The sequence below is a fragment of the Pinus tabuliformis genome, chromosome 9 (assembly GCF_031772625.1).
Source record: "Pinus tabuliformis cultivar Carrire ecotype Pingquan chromosome 9, CPIR1, whole genome shotgun sequence".
NCBI lineage: Eukaryota > Viridiplantae > Streptophyta > Pinopsida > Pinales > Pinaceae > Pinus > Pinus tabuliformis.
In genome coordinates this window covers 1,577,063,051-1,577,085,173 of record NC_142307.1, presented here as the reverse complement: position 1 = coordinate 1,577,085,173, position 22,123 = coordinate 1,577,063,051, and the positions used below count along the sequence as shown (strand labels likewise).

Here is a 22,123-nt window from a genome sequence, read left to right as displayed (position 1 = left end):
GTTCCCCCAGAAAATCGAGTTCTTGATCGCTCTCGGTGTGTTCTCCAACTGACCCTCAAGCCTCCTCTTATAGTTTTCTTGTTGGTCCATCAACGAACAAGATTAAATCTCTAATCAACGGCTAAGATTAGACTAGGCTTGATCTATGAATTTTGGAACATTCTAACCCAGTTTTATATTAATACCCATTAATATTTTATTTTTCCTAAGTTTAGACTTAGGAACTCCATTAAAAATATTAATTATTTTAATATCTCCCAAACCAGTTTGAATCTGCCCAAACCATTTATGGGTCTTGGAGATCTCATGTGCTTTAGCCTCTCCACCAATTTTCATGGCTAGAGCACATCCGATGCTACCCCAAATCAACACTCCCTCTTAGCGAGGATTGTGCTCTGAGTATCACCCTGATTATCCAGCACCGGTCTCTGTACTGATGCTAGGCCTCCCTGCCCAACATCCTCTGCACTGCTGCATCCTGTACTGCTGCCCATGGCCCTGCCACTCCCACTGCTGCATTCGTACGGCTGCTCCCTCTGCATCCGTGCTGCTGCTAGTCCATACTCCCAGTACTGCATCCCCTTCTCATCATGCTGCATCATGTTGCCCATAACACTGCCACTGCTAACTGCTACATCGCAACTTAGTTACCAAGAAGTAGGTAACTGGTCCACCCAACTCTGACATCCCTGTCAAGCTAGAGACACTCCCGATGTTGAAGCTCCCTCTGCTGCTAACAAGTGCTCCCTCTACTGACCTCTGCACTGCTGCAACAACTCCCTGCATCTCGCACCGTTGCACACCTCTCTGTGCTATCCTGCACTAGATCAATACTCCCGTGCCTCTCGCACTGTTGCAACCTACTAGCCTCGCATTATCTCGGGACTCCTGTACTATAGCACTCTTTGCCACTTCATCCGCATTTACTCTCTACTGACATCTGCCAATCCTGCTACTTCTCTTTGGGGCTCCCGTAGCAAGGTATAATCCAAGAGGTTGAGTACCTCAAGGATCCTACCCCTCATCTCCTGTAGTCCGTCTGACTACAGCTCGATGTCACCCCACTTCCTCTCAAGTGGCGCACGAGCACTCATGGCGCAGTTGTCATCCTCCTTGACTTCTTTTTCTGCCCTCGCTGACACTGCCTTGGTCCCAGAAGCCTCTCCCTTGCTCTTCTTCCTAGGACACTAGTTCGCAAAATGACCCAGTTCCCCACAATGGAATCACTTGACCTTGGAGAGGTTTTTCTTCTTTCTCTTCTCTTGTTTTCCCGCAGATGCGAGAGCCACATATTCTTCTTCCTCCTTCTTGATTCTGACCCCTTTGCCGCTATTCCCTACCTTGGTCACCCGTCTAATCTCTTCTTAACGAAGAACCTCCCACAGTTCCTCCCAATCTGAAAGGCTCGACCTGCCTAGTATGCTCTGGACAAATACCTCCCAATCCTCTGAGACTGTGTTCAATGCGGTTCTCACCATCAATTCCGGATTTGGCGTGGCCCCTATGGAAGTTAGCTGGTCCCGAATCTCCTTCAATCGACCAAGGAAGACATCTATCTGCTCTCCCTTTTTCATCTGGTATGACCGCAACTGATTTTGAAGTAACATCTTCCTCTGCATGGAAGTATTCTAGTACAATTTCTTCAGGGCATCCCACATCACAATTGCCATGTCCTTCTCGGCAATAGGTGGCACCACATGATCCTTGACCCCATCAAGGATGATGCACTTTGCCCTGGCCATTGCCTCTTCATACTTCTCATTTTTAGTTGGGATCCCTATTGTTTTCAAGGTGAAGTGCTTGATGTGATACCTGTCTAGAATGGACAAGATCCTGGCCTTCAAGACTATGAAGTTGGAAGCTCCATCTAGTTTATCCTGATCTCTCAGCCCATTCACTGCCATCTTGTTGCTCTTCTTCCAACTCCTCTGAGTCTCTTTACTTCCCTCCTAGAAGTCCTCGATTCGACTCCCTCTGAGTCTCGATTTCCTTTTTGGAAATCCCTTCTCCTTGGTCTTGCCTTGTTAGGTATTGTTTTGACCACAGTAGCCCACTAGCTTCGCTCCACAAATTATCCGCAACCCCTATACCTCAGCAACGTGAAGAACTAAACCTCTAGGTTCTGCGCAATCTTGGCACTGGTAAAATCTGCACCTCCTAGCCACAATGTCAATCCTTCCAAGCTGAGAAAGATGACCAGTCACTGCGTAGGCCAGGTCTGCTCCTCTCTGCCACTACGTTGATCCTCCTCCTGGCTCGAACTGATGATGTAGGCACTCTGCGTCACCCCTTCCTTGCTTCTTTCTGCTAGGAACAACTTCTGTCACTCGGGACAATTGTTTTCTGTTGCTACTACTCTGCGTTGCTGATGCCTTTAGTTATCCTGTGATCTACAACCACGCTCTGATACCATGTTGGAATTTCTAAGTTTAACCCGATAGAAATTCTTCCTGTACTATCTGATTTATTTCTTCCTACTTGTTCAATTACTTAACAAGTTATTTACCATGTAAATACTGAAAATAAATACAAGTACAGTATCAACACATACAGATCATCAACTAAAAGTAAACAAGCACACAAGTGACATCGTTGTTTTTGGACTAATGTCCCCGGAAAAACCCAATGCGGGAAAATAGTGCAGCTATTCAGAGGGTTTTATTATTATACAGTTTCAGAAGACAACCTAGGTGCGAGAAATGGCACACCCAACAGAGAATGCCCTCGGCAGTAGTACCTCTCAATCAGAGACAAATATTCCAACTAAAACACTAGATGAACGATCCCACAGCAACAATGCAGCTTCTGCTGCTCTGCGTCACTCTGATAGGTACTGCGTCACCCTATCCGACTCTCCAGCTCTTAGTCTGTCCTACGAAATGCTCCTAGCGCTGCCTCTAGGCACTACATCAACCTCTCTGGCACAGCATTAGCCTCTCTGGCCCAACGTTAGCCTCTCTGGGCTCTGCGTCAGCTTCTGGAGCCTTTGCATCAGCCCCTGGACCCTCTGCATCTCACACGCTAACCCTCTCTAGCTCTGCACAGCTCCTGGCTGCCTTTGCGTGGCCTCTAGCTGGCTTTGCGTCCCTCTCCCAACTCTACGTTGATCCTCTTGGTATTAACTCTGCCTCTCTGCTATGTATTCACTGCCCCTCAGCTGCAACTCTGATCACTCACTAAATTTCCTCAGCAAACCCTGCCCCAGAAAATCGAGTTGTTGATCTCTCTCGGTGTGTTCTCCAACTGACCCTCAAGCCTCCTCTTATACTTTTCTTGTTGGTCCATCAACGACCGAGATTAAATCTCTAATCAACAACTAAGATTAGACTTGGCTTGATCCATGACTTTTGGAACATTCTAACCCAGTTTTATATTAATACCCATTAATATTTTATTTTCCCTAAGTTTAGACTTAGGAACTCCATTAAAAATATTAATTATCTTAATATTTCCAAAACCGGTTAGGATCTGCCCAAACCATTTCTGAGTCTTGGAGATCTCATGTGCTTTAGCCTCTCCACCAATTTTCATGGCTAGGGCACATCCGATGCTACCCCAAATAAACAAAAGGAATCCAAATCCAAGTCTTGCTGGATTAGCAGTAGGAGAGGGAGAAGAGAACCTGTCCTATATTTTTTGAGTAGAGATGGCAATCAATGGACTGAGGGATCATGACAGATTGGATGGAGCTCCCAATTTTTTCATCTAGAAGGCCAGGATCCTAGTAACCCTGGACAAAAATCGCATCAAGGACTATGCCTTGAAAGTAATTGTTGTTCCGGTCGACGTTGATCCATTAAATAAGTACGAGGAGGCCCAGGAGAAGGCCAAGTGCATGATCCTAGATGGGGTCAAAGATCATGTAGTACCACACATTGCTGAGAAAGAAACAACAAGTGATATGTGGGAGACACTGACCACCTTGTACCAGGACACTTCCATCCAGTGGAAGATGCTATTAGAAAATCAGATGAGGCTGATGCAAAAGGGAGAAGAGATCGATCCCTTCCTCCTCAGGTTGCAAGGGATTAGAGACCAATTGACTTCCTTGGGGTCTACACCAGATCTTGAGTTCATGGTCAGGACTGCCTTGAAAGCAGTCACTGAGGCCTGGCAGACATTTGCCCAAAGTATCTTGGGCAGAGCGACTCTCCCTAGTTAGGAGGAGATCTGGGTAGCTCTTCAACAAGAAGAGATAAGGAGGTTGACCAAGGCGGGGGGTAGCGGCAAAGGAGCTTGGGTTAAGAAGGAGGAGGAGGAGGATGCAACTCTCGCATCATCAGGACAGCAAGGGCAGCAGAAGTGGAAGAAGAAGGATATTTCCAAGGTCAGATGCTTCAAGTTTGGGGAACTTGGACATTATGCCACTCAATGCCCCCGGACAAAGGGCAAGGAGGAAGCTTCTGATCGAAGGTTGCTCTAGCAAAAGCTGACAGGGAAGACAAGGATGACGATCGTGCCATGAATTCTCATGCTCCTTTGGAGAAGAGTTGGGGCGACATGGAGTTGTAGTTGAGAGGACTGCATGAAGGGCAGGATCCTTGAGGTGCCCAAACTCTTGGATCACATACGGCTATGAAAGCCCTTAATGACAGTATCAGAATGACGAGAGTCAGTTAGTGCAAGGGATGATGGAGTAACAGTGGCAGAGCTGGAGTGCCAGAGTCTGAAGCAGCGAAGTGGAGGTTGCAGCAGTGCGGGAGGCACAAAGCAGATTGCAGCAACGCAGTAGCAACAGAGGGTCAACACAAATTAGCAGCAGAGGTAGCTTCAGCATCACGAGGTATCTAGACTGACCAGCATGTCAGATTTTGTGTGAAGTTTCAATTACTTATTTCTCAGTAACTGAGTTGCAGTGTAGTAGTTAACAGTGGCAGTGCTATGAGTAGCTTGATGCAGCATTTTGAGAGGGAGTTGCAATACAGATGTAGCAGCGACAGTGGTAGAGTCATGGGCAATAGTACAGGATGCAGTAGTGCGGTGGATGAAGGGCAGCAGGCCAAGCAATAGCAGCACAGAAGAACGATGCAGTGGATCAATGTAGTACTTCTGTTGAGAAGTGTTACTAGAGCACATTCCTCGCTAAGAGGGAGTGTTGATTTTGGGTAGCATCAGATGTGCTCTAGCTCCGAAATTTTGTGGAGGGGCTAGAATACATGAGATCTCCAGAACCCATAAATCGTTTGGAGAAATTCCACTCGGATGAGGAGTTATTAAAATAATTAATATTTTTAATGAGTTCCTAAGTCTAAACTTAGGAAAATAAAAATATTAATGGGTATTAATAAGAATATGGGTGAGAAATTTCTAAGTGACGAGGATCAAGTCTGTTTTAATCTTAGCCGTTGATTAGGGACTTAATCTCGGCCGTTGATTCATCAACAGGAAAAGTATAAGAGGACGCTTGAGGGTCAGTTGGAGATACACTAGAGAGATCAGTCAGTCCATTTTCTGTAGCGAGGTTTGCTAAGAAAATCGAACAAGTGATCTGTTGCAGTAGAGGGGCAGGGAGAGTTGAGGTTGGAGGATCTTCTCCAGGACCTCGAATACACAGCAGAGAGAGGCAGAGAGACGCCAGAGGAGGCAACGCAGACCCAAGGAGACTGGCGTTGGGCCAGGAAGGGCCACACATTTCCAGCGGTGGGGTAGAGCCACCCTCCAGTAGAAATCTGAATTCAGCCGGGGAGCAGTAGGATCAGCCGAGAAAGCTGGCGTCAGAGCTCCAGGAGGCAGAGGAGGCAGCACAATGCTGATGCAGTGTCCCATTGTGCTCCACGTAGGCCCATGTAGCTACTGAAAAGGGGCAGCGCAGTTGTAGCCAAGGACAACCAGTCCAGTTGCTGGAATGGAGAGATTTTGCTGGGTGAAGTGAGGTAATCTCACTTAGGTTTCTCCCAATATATTTCTATCTCTATAACTGGATTGCTGAGAGGGCATTCAGAGTTGTATTCAGAACTACTACTTAATAATAGAAAACCCTCAGAGTTGCTGCACCAGTTTTCCTGCATTAGGTTTTTCCGGGGACGTTTGTCCAAAAATAATGGCATCCCTTGTATATTTGTCTTGTTCTATTTTCAGTTCATGATCTGTATGTATGTGTAGTCTACAATAGTGTTTTCATCGCTATTTAATAGTTAAATAACTTGTTGAATGTAAAAACAAGTAGGAGATGATAAACCAGTGATTGCAGTAGGATTTCTAATGTGTAGATTCAGAAATTTTCATACCATGAAGTATTTATTTCTTGCTTGACCTTTTCCTTGCTTTTCATACCTGCCATGTTGCCTTAATTATCCTCACGACAGCCCCAAAAGTGAATTCAACCTCTCTAGAAGGTACCCCAAAGTTGGTTAAGGCACTTTCATTAGGGTGTTTAAGTGATTCAACTTGCAGCTGATTTCTCTTGATTTGGAGGTTGCAACAGACCCTTTCTTTGCCTTAGATGATGTGGGTCATTTCCTCGAGAAGGAAAAATACATCGTGAACTATGAGACTACCAAGAAGAATGATGCCCATCGCCAAAGGAGGGTGCATGCAAAAAAAGATGGTCCATGCGAGCCGAAAATAGGTGCACTAGTATCAACAAATAATGGAAGGGAAGAGTACAATAGGTGATCACCTTTACAGGCTAAAAGAAACTATAAGTGCTCACATAAATCATGAGTCCTACTAGCTCCACCTCCATGATGTCTGCATACCACCCTAGGACATAAAAATGCCTATCAAGGTAGGGAGTTACCACTCACCAGGGGGTTTTCAGCAGTGCCATAAAACCAAGCACCATGAGGATGAAGCTAAAAAGACCGTCCATGACCATCAACCATCAGGGATCTGGAAGAGACATTCAAAAACACACCCACGTGGCCTTATAAGACTATTACTTGCATACATTTGGGCTTACAAATGGCATGGTCAAAATTTTAGGAGCATCACTGCTCAAAGAGGGGTAACACTCCTAGTCACCACTTTCCATGCATCCTATGTGCACCATCTCTTCCCCACAGCATCCACTTCATCACTACCACATCAGCATATCGGATTTCAACAAATTATATGCCCATCAAACCTCTTAATTTATCATTGGACCCACGAACCTCCTTCCATCTGTCCAAATTCTTCATGTGATCTTCCTCATGGTTTTTACCTTGCCCACATATGCAATATCACTTCATGATGCCTCGTATTTTATAATCTTCTCAACTTCTGATCTTTTCCACTGATAGTTTTCCAATTTCTCATCTTCTCAACAATCCTTTGTTTCATCTCAGCTCTCTAAGGGCTGTCTTTTAAGTTTAATTTGTCAGGAATGCCACTGCATCAAGAAGAAGAGCAGATATGGGATTGGACTTGGAACTATTGCAGATGGTTTCAAACTAAAAATATCAAACCCCAGGTTGAGAGCAAGGAAGTTTGTGAAGGCAACCTATGGAAGCATTGCTGTGATGCTGCAGTGACACAAAGTATATGACAGTTCCTAGAAACAGGCCATGTCAAGCTTAATGTTGGCTGTGTGATGCTTGCCCAAGTATATAGTTTCATTTAAAGTTAGCTCGAACCAAACATACCATTTGTAGTACTCCCAATGTGAACTATCATTTATATAATGATCAGTAGACCTCTAGTAATCTGCAACTTTATACTGTAGATATCCACTATTGAGTATATCAATCCAAAAGTTCAGAGATTTCTTACATTTGCAACCTTATGGGATGCCATATTTTATGTTGAAATAGAAACAAATGGATAGGAAATAGTTTATCATCTAAAACATCACAGTTCTCTCTAATTTTCTTTTCTTTTCTTCAAGCAATTTGTTCTCTATTGCTATACGAAAACCATTTCGACATATCATTATTCCAAGAAACTATAAGTGTAATCTCTAAAGTCTGTCTTGACATCAATTCCAATGAAATGATCTCTAGGATGCACACCTCAGTATAGTTCAATGCCAAAGACAGAATGCTGAGATTGTTCTTATTCCTTCTTTAAAATTGAGTAAGTACTATATTTCTATTTGTATCAGTTGATTTGAAATTGAAATTGAAATCTGATGGAGCTGCAGTGTTTATGGAAATCTAATAAATCAAAGTGGACCCGGTTGATTTGCACATGAATTCAGAGCATCATTAGATTCTTTCTCTGCCATTGTTTAGATTGATCTAGCTTAGATATTCACTAGCAATGCAAATGCTTATACATTTTCATGCTACATGTAGAGATGGGACAATTCCAACAATTACACTTATACTTGGAGGAAATTTAACCAAAGGTACTCAATATGGCTTCCTAATATATATATTAGTACAGCATTGGTGTTTAAATATTTTATACATGTTTGAGATGTAAAGATATTCCTGCTTTAGCTAGTTAAGAGGTAACAATCAAAGACTTTAATTGTATTTATGTTTTTATACCAATTAACTGATTAAAGTTCCATGCATCAATGCAGGGTTACAGTCTTCAACAGTAAAGTCTTCGATTATTATAGGGATTATCCTTGTGCGGTTTTTGATTCTCCCCTTGACTGGAATATTGATAGTTAAAGGTGCAACCTATCTTGGGATGGCACAACCAGACTTACTGTATCAATTCATCTTGTTGATACAGTTTGCACTGCCCCCTGCTATGAATATTGGTTAGTATTGGACCAAACTTCTTGTTGTCTCATATTGAAGTGTCCACAATATATTTTTTTGGTGATGAAGAATATCTAATCACTTTGTCTAAATATACATGTGAATGAAAAATCTTTAATAAAAAGAATATTAAACATCGCCGCCTTTATGAACTAATCTAGGTGGTCTAGATATTTAGGAATAACATGAGGACTTGGCTGCATCGCAATGTAGTAGGGATGTGAATAAAAAGGTTGTTCCATTCTTACTCTTCTTCTCTCTAGTATAATGTTCAAGACATTTAGAGATTTTGGGGGTTGGCTTAACTAGTACAAACCATCTGATCCTTCCACCTCAAGGCAACACCTCTTCATAAATTATCCAATCAATATACTGAAAATCTTTACATTATGCCAGACTTATTAGTAATTGTATGACTTATTTGTAATTAGTATGTGTAACCACCCAAAATGCACACAAACTTATGAAACAGTTTCACTCAAACTGCCACTTGCAACACCAGTCATAGTCTCCAAGCCTTAGAATGTAACACTGAAACACAAATAGCTGTCATACAGGTCAGTGCATGTGACATGAACAATAATATTTGGAAGTCGACATTCCTACATTTGTAAAAGGGCTTGAAAACGTTAGGATTTCAAAATCATGCATATGCTATGCTCAATGCAATCGTGCCAAATGAAAACATTGACGCTTTCTCTACCTTTTCTGCCCTTCAAATAACTTTGCCCAACACTTGACATCGTTAAATGTAGGGAGGATGAATTTGGAAAAACTGCACAACAATTCTTTGTATAGAAAAGGAACCAATAAAATATATCAAGCCAATAGATTCCAGTAGTGTCTAACCATGGCATATCCCATGCATGCAAGGACCAAAATCCTAATTCATATGTGTCCCCACATATACAAAATTAAGTGCTAAGTGCAACAATCAAATCATCTCTAGAATCTTGTTTATGGAATTCTTGGGTAGGTAGTAGAATGGGAAGAATAATGAAACTTGCAGAAGTTTAACACAGCAATTATCTTTACCATCCTACTTGAGATTGAACAAGGCCCCAAGGCAAGACATGAACATTGCAGGACTTGTACAATGTCCATCTTGGAAAACAATGACGACTATCTTTGTAAAGTTTCTAATGATATAAGTTTTGTAACCAAGTATTAGTGTATCTAAAAATATTTGGCAGTGAAAGGACGATTAATATCTTATTATTATATTATCACATTTTGTAGAAGAGAGTAGAAAACGTTTTTTTTTTTCAAGAAGCTGCATGGTTCTACCATTTCATCTAGATAAATTCAAGTGAGCAAGGAGTTGACATAATCTATTCTTTCTAGCAAGTTTGTAATATTCCTAATGGAAACATTTACAGCGATAACAAGCAATTTCAGCACATGCACACTTAAAATTTAAACACATAAGTAAACACCTAGAATTTCTCCAAAAATTGCGCCAAACGAAGCCATTTTATTATAATGCAACGGGAGTACAATGAGAGTATGGTGTGAATGAACTTGGGCTTGCCAAAGGCAAGCTAGACAAATCCCAGGTGATAAAATGAGATGCTTGGATGCTGGAATGTGCTCCCTCTTCTATGCCCTGCGTTGCCCTAGAAGAACTGCACTGTTGACTGATATGAAACTATTGTTTGACCCTCTTCCTGTGCTCCAAAATTTTTGAGAAATTAATCTTGGTCTCCCCTCAAATAACCCACCAAAATCTAGAAAGGGTTTGCCCTAGTTCTAACCTCCGAAATTGACCCCAATTTCTACATGCTTGTCCACTGTCTTGGTAATTCAGACCTCCTAGAAATGGCATTGTTCAACACCTCAAAAATGATGCTAAATGCTGGTGAATTTCCCATCTAGATGACTCCCCTAGCCCCGGCTCAATCCAACCCTAAATGGCCACTCACTCAACTCCCATGTGTAGCCGAGAAGTACCTCCTGCGTAGTCCTTGAAATAATCTCTATGCTACGGCAAAGGCTCCACAAAATTTGGCCGTGTTATCATCCTGAGTCTTCAGCAATAAGAGGCCCAATGCTTCCCCGGTAGACTCAATAAGTTTGTTGCTTCCCCACTAGCTCCCCCAGGAAATGCGTGTTACTCTCCCATGTCTAGACTGCTGAAGAAAGCCCCACGAAATGCCTGATGTAACGCTGGAATTGGCTCACAAATGGTATCAATCTCCCTCCTTGGGCTAGCACTCGAAGTCCACCGAGGGAAAGGGGTGAGAAACTCGCTTGAGATTCTCATGTGCTAAACAACAGTTGCAGACTTGGCTCAACAGCTAAAGCTTGCTAGGTAAGTGAGTTTGTTAAAGCATCAAAAAGTCCCCAAATGATGTATGCCTCTCCTATTTATCCTTGAGCTCCCTTCTCTCCATGTGGGTCCCATGCATCGACCCTCTTGAGCCTCTCCCTCCAAAAGTGCGAGTTTGTCCAAGGGAGTGTATTTCCTCTTTGGGTGGCCCCCACAATCCACTTAGTATTCGATTTGCCTTATTTCCCCTATGTTGGGCCCTTCTTTAGCCAAAATTTGAGAGTGGGGTCCTCCAACCCACTTTTCCAAGTTAACAACCCAAAATATCAAAATGGAGCAAAATTGAGCAAAATTGTATTTTCACTTAGCAAGATTTGCTAAGTGGGGATATCACAGTCCTCCCCGCCTAAATGTTGCTTGTCCCCAAGCAACTGCAAAGATGGGTGTTGGAGTACCTGCTCACCCTCCCAAGTGGCATCCTCATCGGGCAAATTCCTCCATCTGACCAAAAATTCTTTGATGACCCTGTTCCGCAATTGCCTCTCCCTAGTGTCCAGAATAGCCTCAGGCTCCAAGACCAAGTGTCCCTCATCATCCAAGGGTGGCAACTCTAAAGTTGTTGTCACCTGTTATCCCAATGCCTTTTTCAGGCAAGATACATGGAATATGTTATGGACCTTGCTCCCTGGAGGCAGCTCCAACTCATATGCTACCTCTCCAACCCGCCTAGTGACCCGATATGGCCCATAAAAACAGGGCTTAAGATTCTCGGCCCCCTTCTGCTTGAGCATGGACTGTCTGTATGGTTGGAGTCTCAAAAAAACCAAATCTCCAATCTCGAACTGCCTCTCTACTCGACCCCTGTCAGCGTATCATTTCTGCTAATTCTGTGCAGTCTGCAAGTTATCCTTGAGAGCCCAGAGGATATCCTGACTCTCCTATATCCAATCCTTGGCCCTAGGGGCCCTGCTGTCTCCAAAAACCATGTCAACAAAAGTCAATGCATCATAACCAATGTTGCACGAAGCGGGAGCGAAGCGGAAGCGCGGAGCGCGGAAGCGTCATTTTCCAAAAATCTAGGGAGCGAAGCGTCCGCGGAAGCGTCTGCTATATATATATATATTTTTATATTTTTTTGCATTTATACTCAAAACAAACATCCCAAATACCAAATTAATTGTAGAAGACATGAAAACATGCATATTTTTGCATAAATCAAGATAGATATGGCATCCATGATTCCATTGTAGTTACTAGTATGTACAACAATCATCTATATTCTAGCTATTACAAACATACATCAAATTTTGAAGCATATTATAAAACATAAAACATTTAAGCATATTATAAAACATAAAACATAGAGCATATTATGATTTATCTAGCAAGTGAGCAACTGTCAACATTTGTCATGTCCAAAATTCAAATAATAATGTTTACAAAATATGTCACTTGGTCACCGCCAAGCCAAAAAGGTTCAAAATTCAAATTCACAAGTCTACAAGTCTAATGAGTAATCTATGACAAAAAGAAGTAGATTGTGAATATATCTACTAATCTCTCCTCCTTCCACCACGAATAGAACGTGATGGCGGGCCTCCACGTGGTGGCAATGAAGAAGATGGTCCCTGTGTAAGTCGTGGCACTGGAACTGATGAAGAAGAACCTCCTCTAGTAGAAACCAAGGGACCAGATGGGGGTGGGGGTGGTGGCATATCAACACCCGTGTCATCATCCTAGAATCGCTCAAAAAATTCATGCAAAAAAAAAACACTAGTTAACAAAAAAATTAAAAACATGAATTCTTTATAAGGGAAAATTGGAAAATTCATACCACAATGGACATACCTGGATAAGAGAATCCTCTAATTGCTCTAGTCGCAACACTCCATCCTCCAAATTGGGCTCCTCTGGATTCTTGTCCCAAGTCAACAAGTCTTTATTAGACTTTGCATCTTCACAGTAATGGGACAACAATCGCAAGTTGTAATGAACATAAACCAAGCTCTCTGCCCGGTCTAAATTCAACCTGTTCCTTTTAACACTGTGGATGAAAGAATAAGAGCTCCAACACCTCTCTGCAGAAGAAGTGTTTACCACCTGTGATAGCACCCGCAATGCCAAACTCTGTAGAAGTGGAGTAGGCCCTCCATGCATGTTCCACCACTCAAGAGCAGAAAAATTCTCTCGATCTTGAATTGCATGCATGCTCGAAAATGGACCAGTGCTGCTCGTATAGTTGCTCACGTGTCTCCGTACCAATGCAGCCTCCTCCTCATCAGGGATTAATCTACTCAATGCAGCCATATATTTTTCGTGAACCTCTTTATCTTGGTGTGGTCTTCTCCTGACTCCCCCCCCAGGTGCTGGTTTTGAAAGCCATGATGGATGATAGTATTTAGGTGTCAAAACATATGCTAATGCATGCAATGGAACATTTAGGCTATCCCATCGTTTTACCACCTCTTCACGAATATAATTGTACAAGGTGGTATCTCTAGGCTCAACAATGTCTTTAATCTGCCCCAACATGCTATCCATTTGCTCATACACCTCCCCAATTACTGGTCGATCTGAATCTGCAAACTTGATCATGTAATAAATTGGTTTGGTGAATTGCAAAACATATTTAACCTGTGACCAAAAGTAACTGTCAAGAACAATGTCCTTGACTTCATTAGCACCATCTGTGTCATTGTTAATTTCATCCCATGTTTCAGCACACACCAGATTAGTTAAAGCTTGTCTCACCCTCACTAGCCGCCTAAAGGTGAGGTAATAACTAGCAAATCTTGTCTTTGCAATTTTAAGCAATTGCAACTTGGAGTAAGTGCCATAGAAGTAGTTTACCCTTGTATGCCCTGTGATGAATTTAATGAGCTGCTTCCCTTTCCTGTAAACCTCAGCAATCCACCCACAATCTTTGTGTTTCACAATATCATGCATCAAAAGGTTCAATGTGTGAACCAGGCACCCAGACCAAAAGATGTGTGGATGAGTACGCTCAATAATTTTTCCTGCTAACTTACAATTTGCTGCATTATCTGTGATCACTTGAATCACATTATTCGGACCAACATCTTTGATTGATTTCAATAGGAGATCTGCAATGTTTTGTGCAGTTGCACTGATGGAGGAGGAGTCATGAGATGCAATAAATACTGCACCACTAGAAGAAACACCAAGAACATTTATCAAATGTTGGTTTCTAATATTTGTCCACCCATCTGATACAATGGATACCCCATAATCCACCCACTCATGTGTAAAACGTGTCAAAGCTCTTTGAACCTTAGCTTTTTCTCTTTCTAATAACACTGTTCTAGCTTTCTCATAGTTGGGGGCCTTGTATCCTTTTGGGGCTTCATTGATGGCCTTTACCATGTCATGCCAATAGGGAGAGCGAAGCACATTGAATGGTACACCGCAAGCACAAAGAAAACGGACTATCTTTCCATCCACATCATCCCTCCCAGTAACATTAAGGAAATCCCCTATTGTTTTTCTACCTCCAGAGGTTGCAAAAGTACCATGAGGAGATGGGCAACTACCAAATTTAGAGGTTGCACTTGATTCAGAATGAGTTTTTTGTTTCTTGTTTTTTCCTTGTGCAGCCATCTCTAATTTGATGTATTTTTGTCTTTGTTCACTTGAAATGTTTGGGCAAATGGTTACCCCCACGGAACCCTTTCTTTCATCACTGTCTAGCACCCCACAAAGATGCCTCCTCAGACGGGTATATGAACCCGTATATGGTTTTCCTCCATGACAACCATGAGGGCACATCCATTTGTAAGATCCACCACCCTTTCCCCCTTCAAGTTTGGTCACAAAGGTCCACAAGGGATTTGATGTACCTTTCCCATCTTGTGCTTCAGTGTCCTCTTCAAGTTCATCCCCTTCCTCTTCAAACCCTTCCTCCTCATCATACATTGGGTCACTACTATTAGGACCAAGTTCATCCCCTTCCTCTTCCCCTCTATTCCTCACCCTTGCCATCATTAAAACCAAGAGTGGAATGATACATAGAAGCCAAAAGAACACCATCTTGGAATATGGATATAGGTGGTGGACAACCTGTAAATAAAGGAGCAAGTAGAAACAATGGGAAAGAGTAGGAGAGGGAGGAGAAAAATACAATTTTTTTTTCAAAAAAACAAGGGAGTTTGGGGTTTGAACTTACCTCTTTAGCTCTTGTAGATGAAGTCCTCCAAGCTCTTGCTCCAAGCTCCTCCTCCTTCTCCTAGCTCCTCCTTCTTCACTCCTCCAAGCTCTCCTCTCTTCTCCTCTCCTTTCCTCTCTTCTCTTCTCCTCTCCTCTCTTCTCTTCTCCAACTCTCATAAACTCAAAGTGAGAAAATGAGAAGAGAATGGGGGCTTTATTCTTTTCTAAAGTCACCCTAGACTCACCCTAAACCAACCTAACCCACCCCCTCATGCTAGTTAAGACTCAAGTTAAAACAAATTAAAAAAAAATCAAGTTAAAAAAATGATGCCGCGGGTTGCTTCCGGAATCGCCTGGGAACCGTGCGGGTGGCGTGCGGTTCCGGGCCGGAAGCTTGGCGCCACCCCGTGCCTGAACCGCCCTCGGATCCGCGGTTCCGGGGTGGCCGCAACCTATATGGCAGGAACCGCGTATAAAAGACAGAACCGCGCCCCCTCCTCCTCAGAATCGCGATTCCCAAATGGATTCCGGGACGGTTCGCTCCGAACCGCGGTTCCGGGTTTGGATCCTCCGGGGGGGGGGGCGATTCCTGCAACACTGATCATAACCGTACAAAACTCAGAATGGAGACATACCTATGGACATGTGGTAAGTCGTGTTGTAGCAGTAATCACCCAAATGCAACCACCGTATCCATGCACACTTCTAACCCATCACATAGTTGCGTAAATAGCCCTCCAGCCACTTGTTCACAATCTCTGTCTGTTCGTCGGTCTAGGGGTGATAGCTAGTGCTTGGAGTAATCTCAGTACCCACAAGCCAGAACAACCCCTGCCAAAACCCTCCCATAAATCTGCTATTTCGGTCACTAACAATGGTCTTTGGAAGACCATGTAGTCAGAACACCTCTCTGAAGAATAGCTCAGCTACCTGTGAGGCTGAGGACTGAACAAAAATGGCAAAGAAGTGGGAAAACTTGGTCAATCTGTAGACCACCACATAGATGTGATCTTTGCCTTGTACTGTAGGCAACCTTGTGATGAAATCCATCGAAATACTCTCTCATTTCCCCTCAAGGATTGGTAGAGGTTGCAATAGTCTAGTAGGGTGTGTTTGTTCACCCTTGTTCCTCTAGCATGTGTCACACTCCTGGACGTGCCTCAAAACATCATCCTTGAGGCCCTTCCATGAGAAGCGCTCCCTGATAGCCCTATATGTCTTGGTGAACCCCTGGTGTCCGGCCAATGGTGAGTCATGGGTGACCTGCATAATCTTCTCCCTCAGTTGGGAGTTGGGCACTAAATAGATCCGGTCCTTGTAGTAGATCACCTCATTCATCACCCTGTATTGGTCATCTGAGACTGTGCCATCAAGGACCTCACATGCATGGCGATCCTTGGAGTACTCCACTAGCAACTGCGCCCTCCAACTGGGGTAATGCTCATAAGTGACATGGTAGCCAGCCTCCTAGACAATGCATCTACCACCACGTTCTGTCGACCCTTGACATACTCAATGTCAAAATCGTACGACTGGATCTTGCTTACCCATTTTTGTTGCCTCTCCTGCAACTATTTTGCTCTAGGAAAAATCTGAGGTTGTTGTGATCTGTCTTCACCCTAAACCTGTTTCCCACCAGGTACTATCTAAACTTGGCCAATGCATGCATGATGGCCAACATCTTTTTGTTGTAAATGGAATACAACCGCTCATGGGGAAGTAGGTTCCGACCCTTGAAAGCAATCGGGTGTCCCCCCGCATCAGGCCTACCCCTATGCCCTCTCCGGATGCATCGCACTCAAGCACGAAGGGTTGTGTGAAATCTGGAAGTGCCAACACGGGACAACTGCTCATCACCTATTTGAAGCGCTCAAAGGCCTCCTGCGCGATGTTTGTCCACTCAAATGCACCCTTCTTGGTTAGATTAGTGAGGGGTGTTGCCAACTGTGAGAACCCTTCATGAACATCCTGTAACAAGTGCAAATGCCCAAGAATCCCCACAGCTCCGTCACACTCCTGGGTGTAGGCCAGTGCAAAATGGCCCTGATCTTCTCCTGGTGCACCCGCACCCCATCTTCTCCAATGATATGCCCTAAGTAGAGCATCTTTGTTAGCCCAAACTCGCACTTGGACAGCTTTGCGTAGAACTGCTGTCCCTCCAAGATCTTGAGCACCTCCTCCAGATGTTGCAGGTGCTCCTCCCATGTCCTACTATAAATCAATATGTCATCAAAGAAGACATGGACATAATGCCTCAACTTCCAATGGAACACATGGTTCATGTCAGATTGGAACGTGGCTGGCACATTGGCTGGCCCAAAGGGCATCACCAAAAACTTGAAATGCCCATAGTGGCAACAAAAGGCCATCTTGGGAATGTCTTGCTCATGCACCCTGATCTGGTGGTACCCTGAACACAAGTCTATCTTAGAGAAGTACTTGGCTCCTCTAAGTTCATCCATCAACTCGTCAACTCGTGGTATGGGGTACCAATTCTTCAATGTCTTCTTGTTCAATGTCTGGTAGTCAATGCACATCCGCAATGTGCCATCCTTCTTCTTCACTAGGATAACTGATGAAGCGAAGGGGTTGGAGTTGGACCTTATGTGTCCCAATGTCAGCAACTCCTTAATGGAACGCTCAATCTCATCTTGATAGGCCTTGGGATGTTTGTAGGGGGTTGTGATGACTTCCTGTATTCCCGACTTTAGCTCAATAGTGTGCTCGAACCCTTTTCAGGTGGTCGCCCTAGTGGGATATCTCCAAACATGACGGGGTATCTGTCTAGGATGGCCTAAATATCTGGATGTGGTGGTTGGGGTTGGCCCCCAGCCTCCGAGATCCTCAGCTCCATTGCCCACTCAATGTCCCCGTGCCTCAAGTCGGCCTCCATCCTATGTGCCGAGACTGTCTGTGGTGGGTATGAGTGCATGCCCCTTAAGAAAACTAACCTCCCATTTGGCCCCCGAACTCCATCTCCAGCTTCTCCCAATCTATGGTCACCTGCCCAAGAGGGTAAAGCCACTGGACACCCATCACCACATTGGTGTCCGGTACATCCACCACAAAGACTTGGTTAGTCACTAAGTAATTCCACATGGTCACTGTCAAAGCAGGGACATATCAGGTGCCCTGCATGGTCCTATCCCTTGGCTTAAGGATAGAAAAACCCTCAAACTCCTTCGTAGTGATGCCGCTCCTCTGCACCATCATCGCATTAATGAAGTTGTGGGTGGCCCCACTATCTACCAAAACTGAGACACGGTGCCCCTGCATTGTGCCTCGGACACTCAGGGTCAAGTATTTGGGGACTCCACGTAATGAAGTAAGTATTCCCCCAGCTAGTGCGAAAGGTGCTCCCTTAAGTGGTGGTGGTGGTTGATTTTTGGGTAGCATTGGATGTGCTCTAGCTTCGAAATTTTGTGGAGGGGCTAGAATACATGAGATCTCCAAGACTAAGTCTAAACTTAGGAAAATTAAAATATTAATGGGTATTAATGAAAATATGGGTGAGAAGCTTCTAAGAGACGAGGATCAAGTCTAATTTAATCTTAACTATTGATTAGAGACTTAATCTTGGTCGTTGATTTCTCAACAGGAAAAGTATAAGAAGGCTTGGGGTCAATTGGAGGATACATACAAAGAGATTGAGGAAATCAATTTTTTGAGGTGAGTTCTTAAGAGGAAAATCGATTGTGGAGATCTTGCAGTTGAGGCGCAGTAATAGTTCGAGAATACAGACAGAGAGGCGGAGAGAGACTTGTGGAGGCAGCGTAGTTTCCGAGAGAGATGACGTTGGGCCAGTCTGGGCCCATGCAGCCTTGACGCAGAGTCAGGAGGGCCTGCGTAGAGGAAGACCTGCCTTCCATGCAGAAAGCCAGGGAGCTACCAAAAACTGCTGGAACAACCGAGAAAGCTGACGCAATGGGCATAAGGGTTGACGCAGAGCCTCAAAGATCTTCACGCAGATCCACACATTTACTACGAAGGGGGAGTGAAGTTGTAGCCAGGTGTTAGCTAGTTTTGCTACCTGATCAGCCGAATTTTGTCGCGTAAAGTGAGGTAAAACTCACTCGGGTTCTCCGCTATTGTATTTCTTTGTCACTGGTTTCCCGGGAGGGAAACCAACATTTGTATTCAGAAATTTTGCTAATAATAGAAAACACTTAGAGTTGCTGCACCGGTTTTCCTGCATTGGGTTTTCCTGGGGACGTTTAGTCCAAAAATAAGTGTGTCCTTTGCATCATTTATTTTTCAGTTCTTGATCTGTATAGTGGTGTACGCTGCAATGTATTTACATTTATATTTTCTGAATATTTTCTGAAAATAACTTGTTAAATGAACAAAACAAGTAGGTAATGTAAATCAGTTCACTGTAGTAGGATTTCTGGTTTATTAGATTCAGAAATTTTCACATGGTATCAGAGCGATTGCAGATCAAGGAGGATTGAAGCCATCAACAAAAGGACAAGAGGAGAATCTGTGCTGAAGACAGTTGTCCCAAGAGACAAAGCAGTTTTTAGCCGAGAGAGCAGAGGAGGGGTGATGCAGTCACCAAGGGAGGCTCACACAGAGCCTGCGTCAACCTGTTTGTGTGACGTTGTAGCTGCAGAGGGCAGCACAATGATTGTTGGGCCAATGCAGAGATTGTTGAGTCTCATTTTTCTGGTTGTCGGGGCTAGAGGTGCAACGCAGACTTCATTTGGAGTTGTTGGTGGGGTGCTGATTTTGTTGGTGCAGAACAGTACCTAGTGGGGCAGAAGTAAAGTAGAGGGAATCAGTTCCTCAGAAGATTTCTTGCCAAGAAATCTAGATCCAGTGCTGAGCAATAGCAAAAAGATATCAGAGAGGGGTGGTTCAACAGTTGTTGGCAGAATGATTTTCGTGAAGGAAATCGATTTTCATAGGGAGCTTGTTCCTTAGAGGATTTCTAGCGCCAAAGGAATCCAAATCCGAGTTTTATTGGGGCAGCAGCGAAAGGAGAAGAGAACATGTTCGACACTCATTTGAGCAGAGATGGCAATTAATGGACTGAGGGATCAGGACAGGTTGGATGGAGCATCCAACTTTGTCATCTGGAAGGCCAAGATCCTGGCAGTCTTGGACAAAAATACCATCAAGGATTATGCCTTGAAGATGGTTGTTATTCCAGTTGATGCTGATCCTCTCAAGGAGGACGAGGAAGCTCAAGCAAAAGCGAAGTGCATGATCTTGGACGAGGTCAAGGATCATGTGATCCCACATATTGCTGAGAAAGACACAGCAAGGGAAATGTGGGAGGCCTTGACACTTTGTACGAGGGAACTTTTGTTCAAAGGAAGATGTTGCTTGAGAGTCAGCTGAAACAATTTCAGATGCAGAAGGGAGAAGAAATCGATCCCTTCCTTCTCCGGTTGCAAGGGATCCGAGACCATCTAACTTCCGTAGGGTCTACACCAAATCCTGAATTCATGGTTAGCACTGCCTTGAATGCAATCACTGAAGACTAGGAAAACTTTGTCCAGAGCATCTTGGGCGGGGCTTCTCTCCCCAGTTGGGAGGAGATGTGGGCAACTCTTCGACAGAAAGAGATCAAAGTGTTGATCAAGGTGGGAAGCAACAACAAAGAGATCAGATCCAAGAAGGAGGAAGAGGAGGATGCAACTCTCGCATCAACGAGACAACAAGGGCAGCAAAAGATGAAAAAGAAAGATATATCCAAAGTCAGATGCTTCAAATGTGGAGAACTGGGTCATTTCACCACTCGTGCCCTCAGAAGAAGGGCAAGGAAGAGAAGTTTGACTCAAAGGCTACTCCAACGCAAACTGACAAAGAGGGCGATGATGATGATTGCGCCATGAGTGCTCATGCACCTCTAGAGAAGAGGTGGGGCAATATTGAGCTGTAGTCGGGAGGACTACACATGGGACAGGATCCTTGAGGTGCCCAAACTCTTGGATCACATACGGCTATGGGAGCCCTTAATGACAGTAGCAGAATGATGAGAGTCAGTTGGTGCGAGGGATGATGGAGCAACAGTGGCAGAGCTAGAGTGCCAAAGTCTGAAGTAGCGTAGTAGAGTGTTGCAGTAGTGCGGGAGGCACAGAGAAGATACAACAACAACACAATAGCATCAGAGGGTCAGCACAGATTAGCAGCAGAGGTAGCTTCATCATCCAGGGACATCCCGACTGACCAGCATGTCAACATTTGGGTAGCTTTTTCAGTTGCTTACTTCTCAGCAACTGAGTTGCAGTGCAACAGTTAGCAGTCGCAATGCTATGGGTAGCATGATTCAGCATATTGAGAGGGAGCTTCAGTACAAATGTAGTAGTGACAACGGTAGTGTCATGGGCAGCAGTACAGGTTGCAGCAACACAGTGGATGAAGGGAAGCAGGTCGAGCATCAGCAGTGCAGAGGACCGATGCCATGGATCAGTGTGATACTTCTACTGGGATGTGCTCTAGCTACGAAATTTTGTGGAGGGGCTAGAACACATGAGATCTCCAAGACCAAGAAATCCTTTGGTGGAATTCTACCCGGATTGTATTTTATTAAAATAATTAATATCTTTAATGGGGTTCCTAAGTATAAACTTAGGAAAATTAAAATATTAATGGGTATTAGTGAAAGTATGGGTGAGAAGCTTCTAAGAGACGAAGATCAAGTCTAATTTAATATTAGTCATTGATTAGAGACTTAATCTTGGCCATTGATTTATCAATAGGAAAAGTATAAAAGGAGGCTTGGGGTCAGTTGGAGAATACACACAGAGATTGAGGAAATCGATTTTTTGAGGTGAGAAGTTCTCAGGAGGAAAATCGATTGGGGATATCTTGCAGCTGAAGGGTAGTGATAGTTCGGGAATACAGACAAAGAGGCAGAGAGAGACTTGTGGAGGCAGTGCAGTTGCCGGGAGAGCTAACGTTGGGCTAGTATGGGCCCACACAACCTTGACACAGAGGCAGGAGGGCCAGCGCAGAGGAAGAATTCCCTTCCACGCAGAAAGTCGTGGAGCTGCCGGAAACTGTCGAAACAGTCGGGAAAGCTGACGCAGTGGGCAGAAGGGCTAAT

At 44.0% G+C, this 22,123-nt stretch overlaps 1 protein-coding gene across 2 annotated transcripts in view; it reads left to right on the top strand.

Moving 5' to 3' along the window:
• LOC149154712 (protein PIN-LIKES 7-like) overlaps positions 1-22,123 on the top strand; it is a 306,565-nt gene that overhangs the window by 256,463 nt on the left and 27,979 nt on the right. For both annotated transcript variants that reach the window (XM_089440625.1, XM_089440626.1), the window contains exons 9-10: positions 8,217-8,269; positions 8,450-8,635. In XM_089440625.1, the coding sequence (XP_089296751.1) occupies positions 8,217-8,269; positions 8,450-8,635 (239 nt within the window). The remainder of the gene's footprint in view (positions 1-8,216; positions 8,270-8,449; positions 8,636-22,123) is intronic.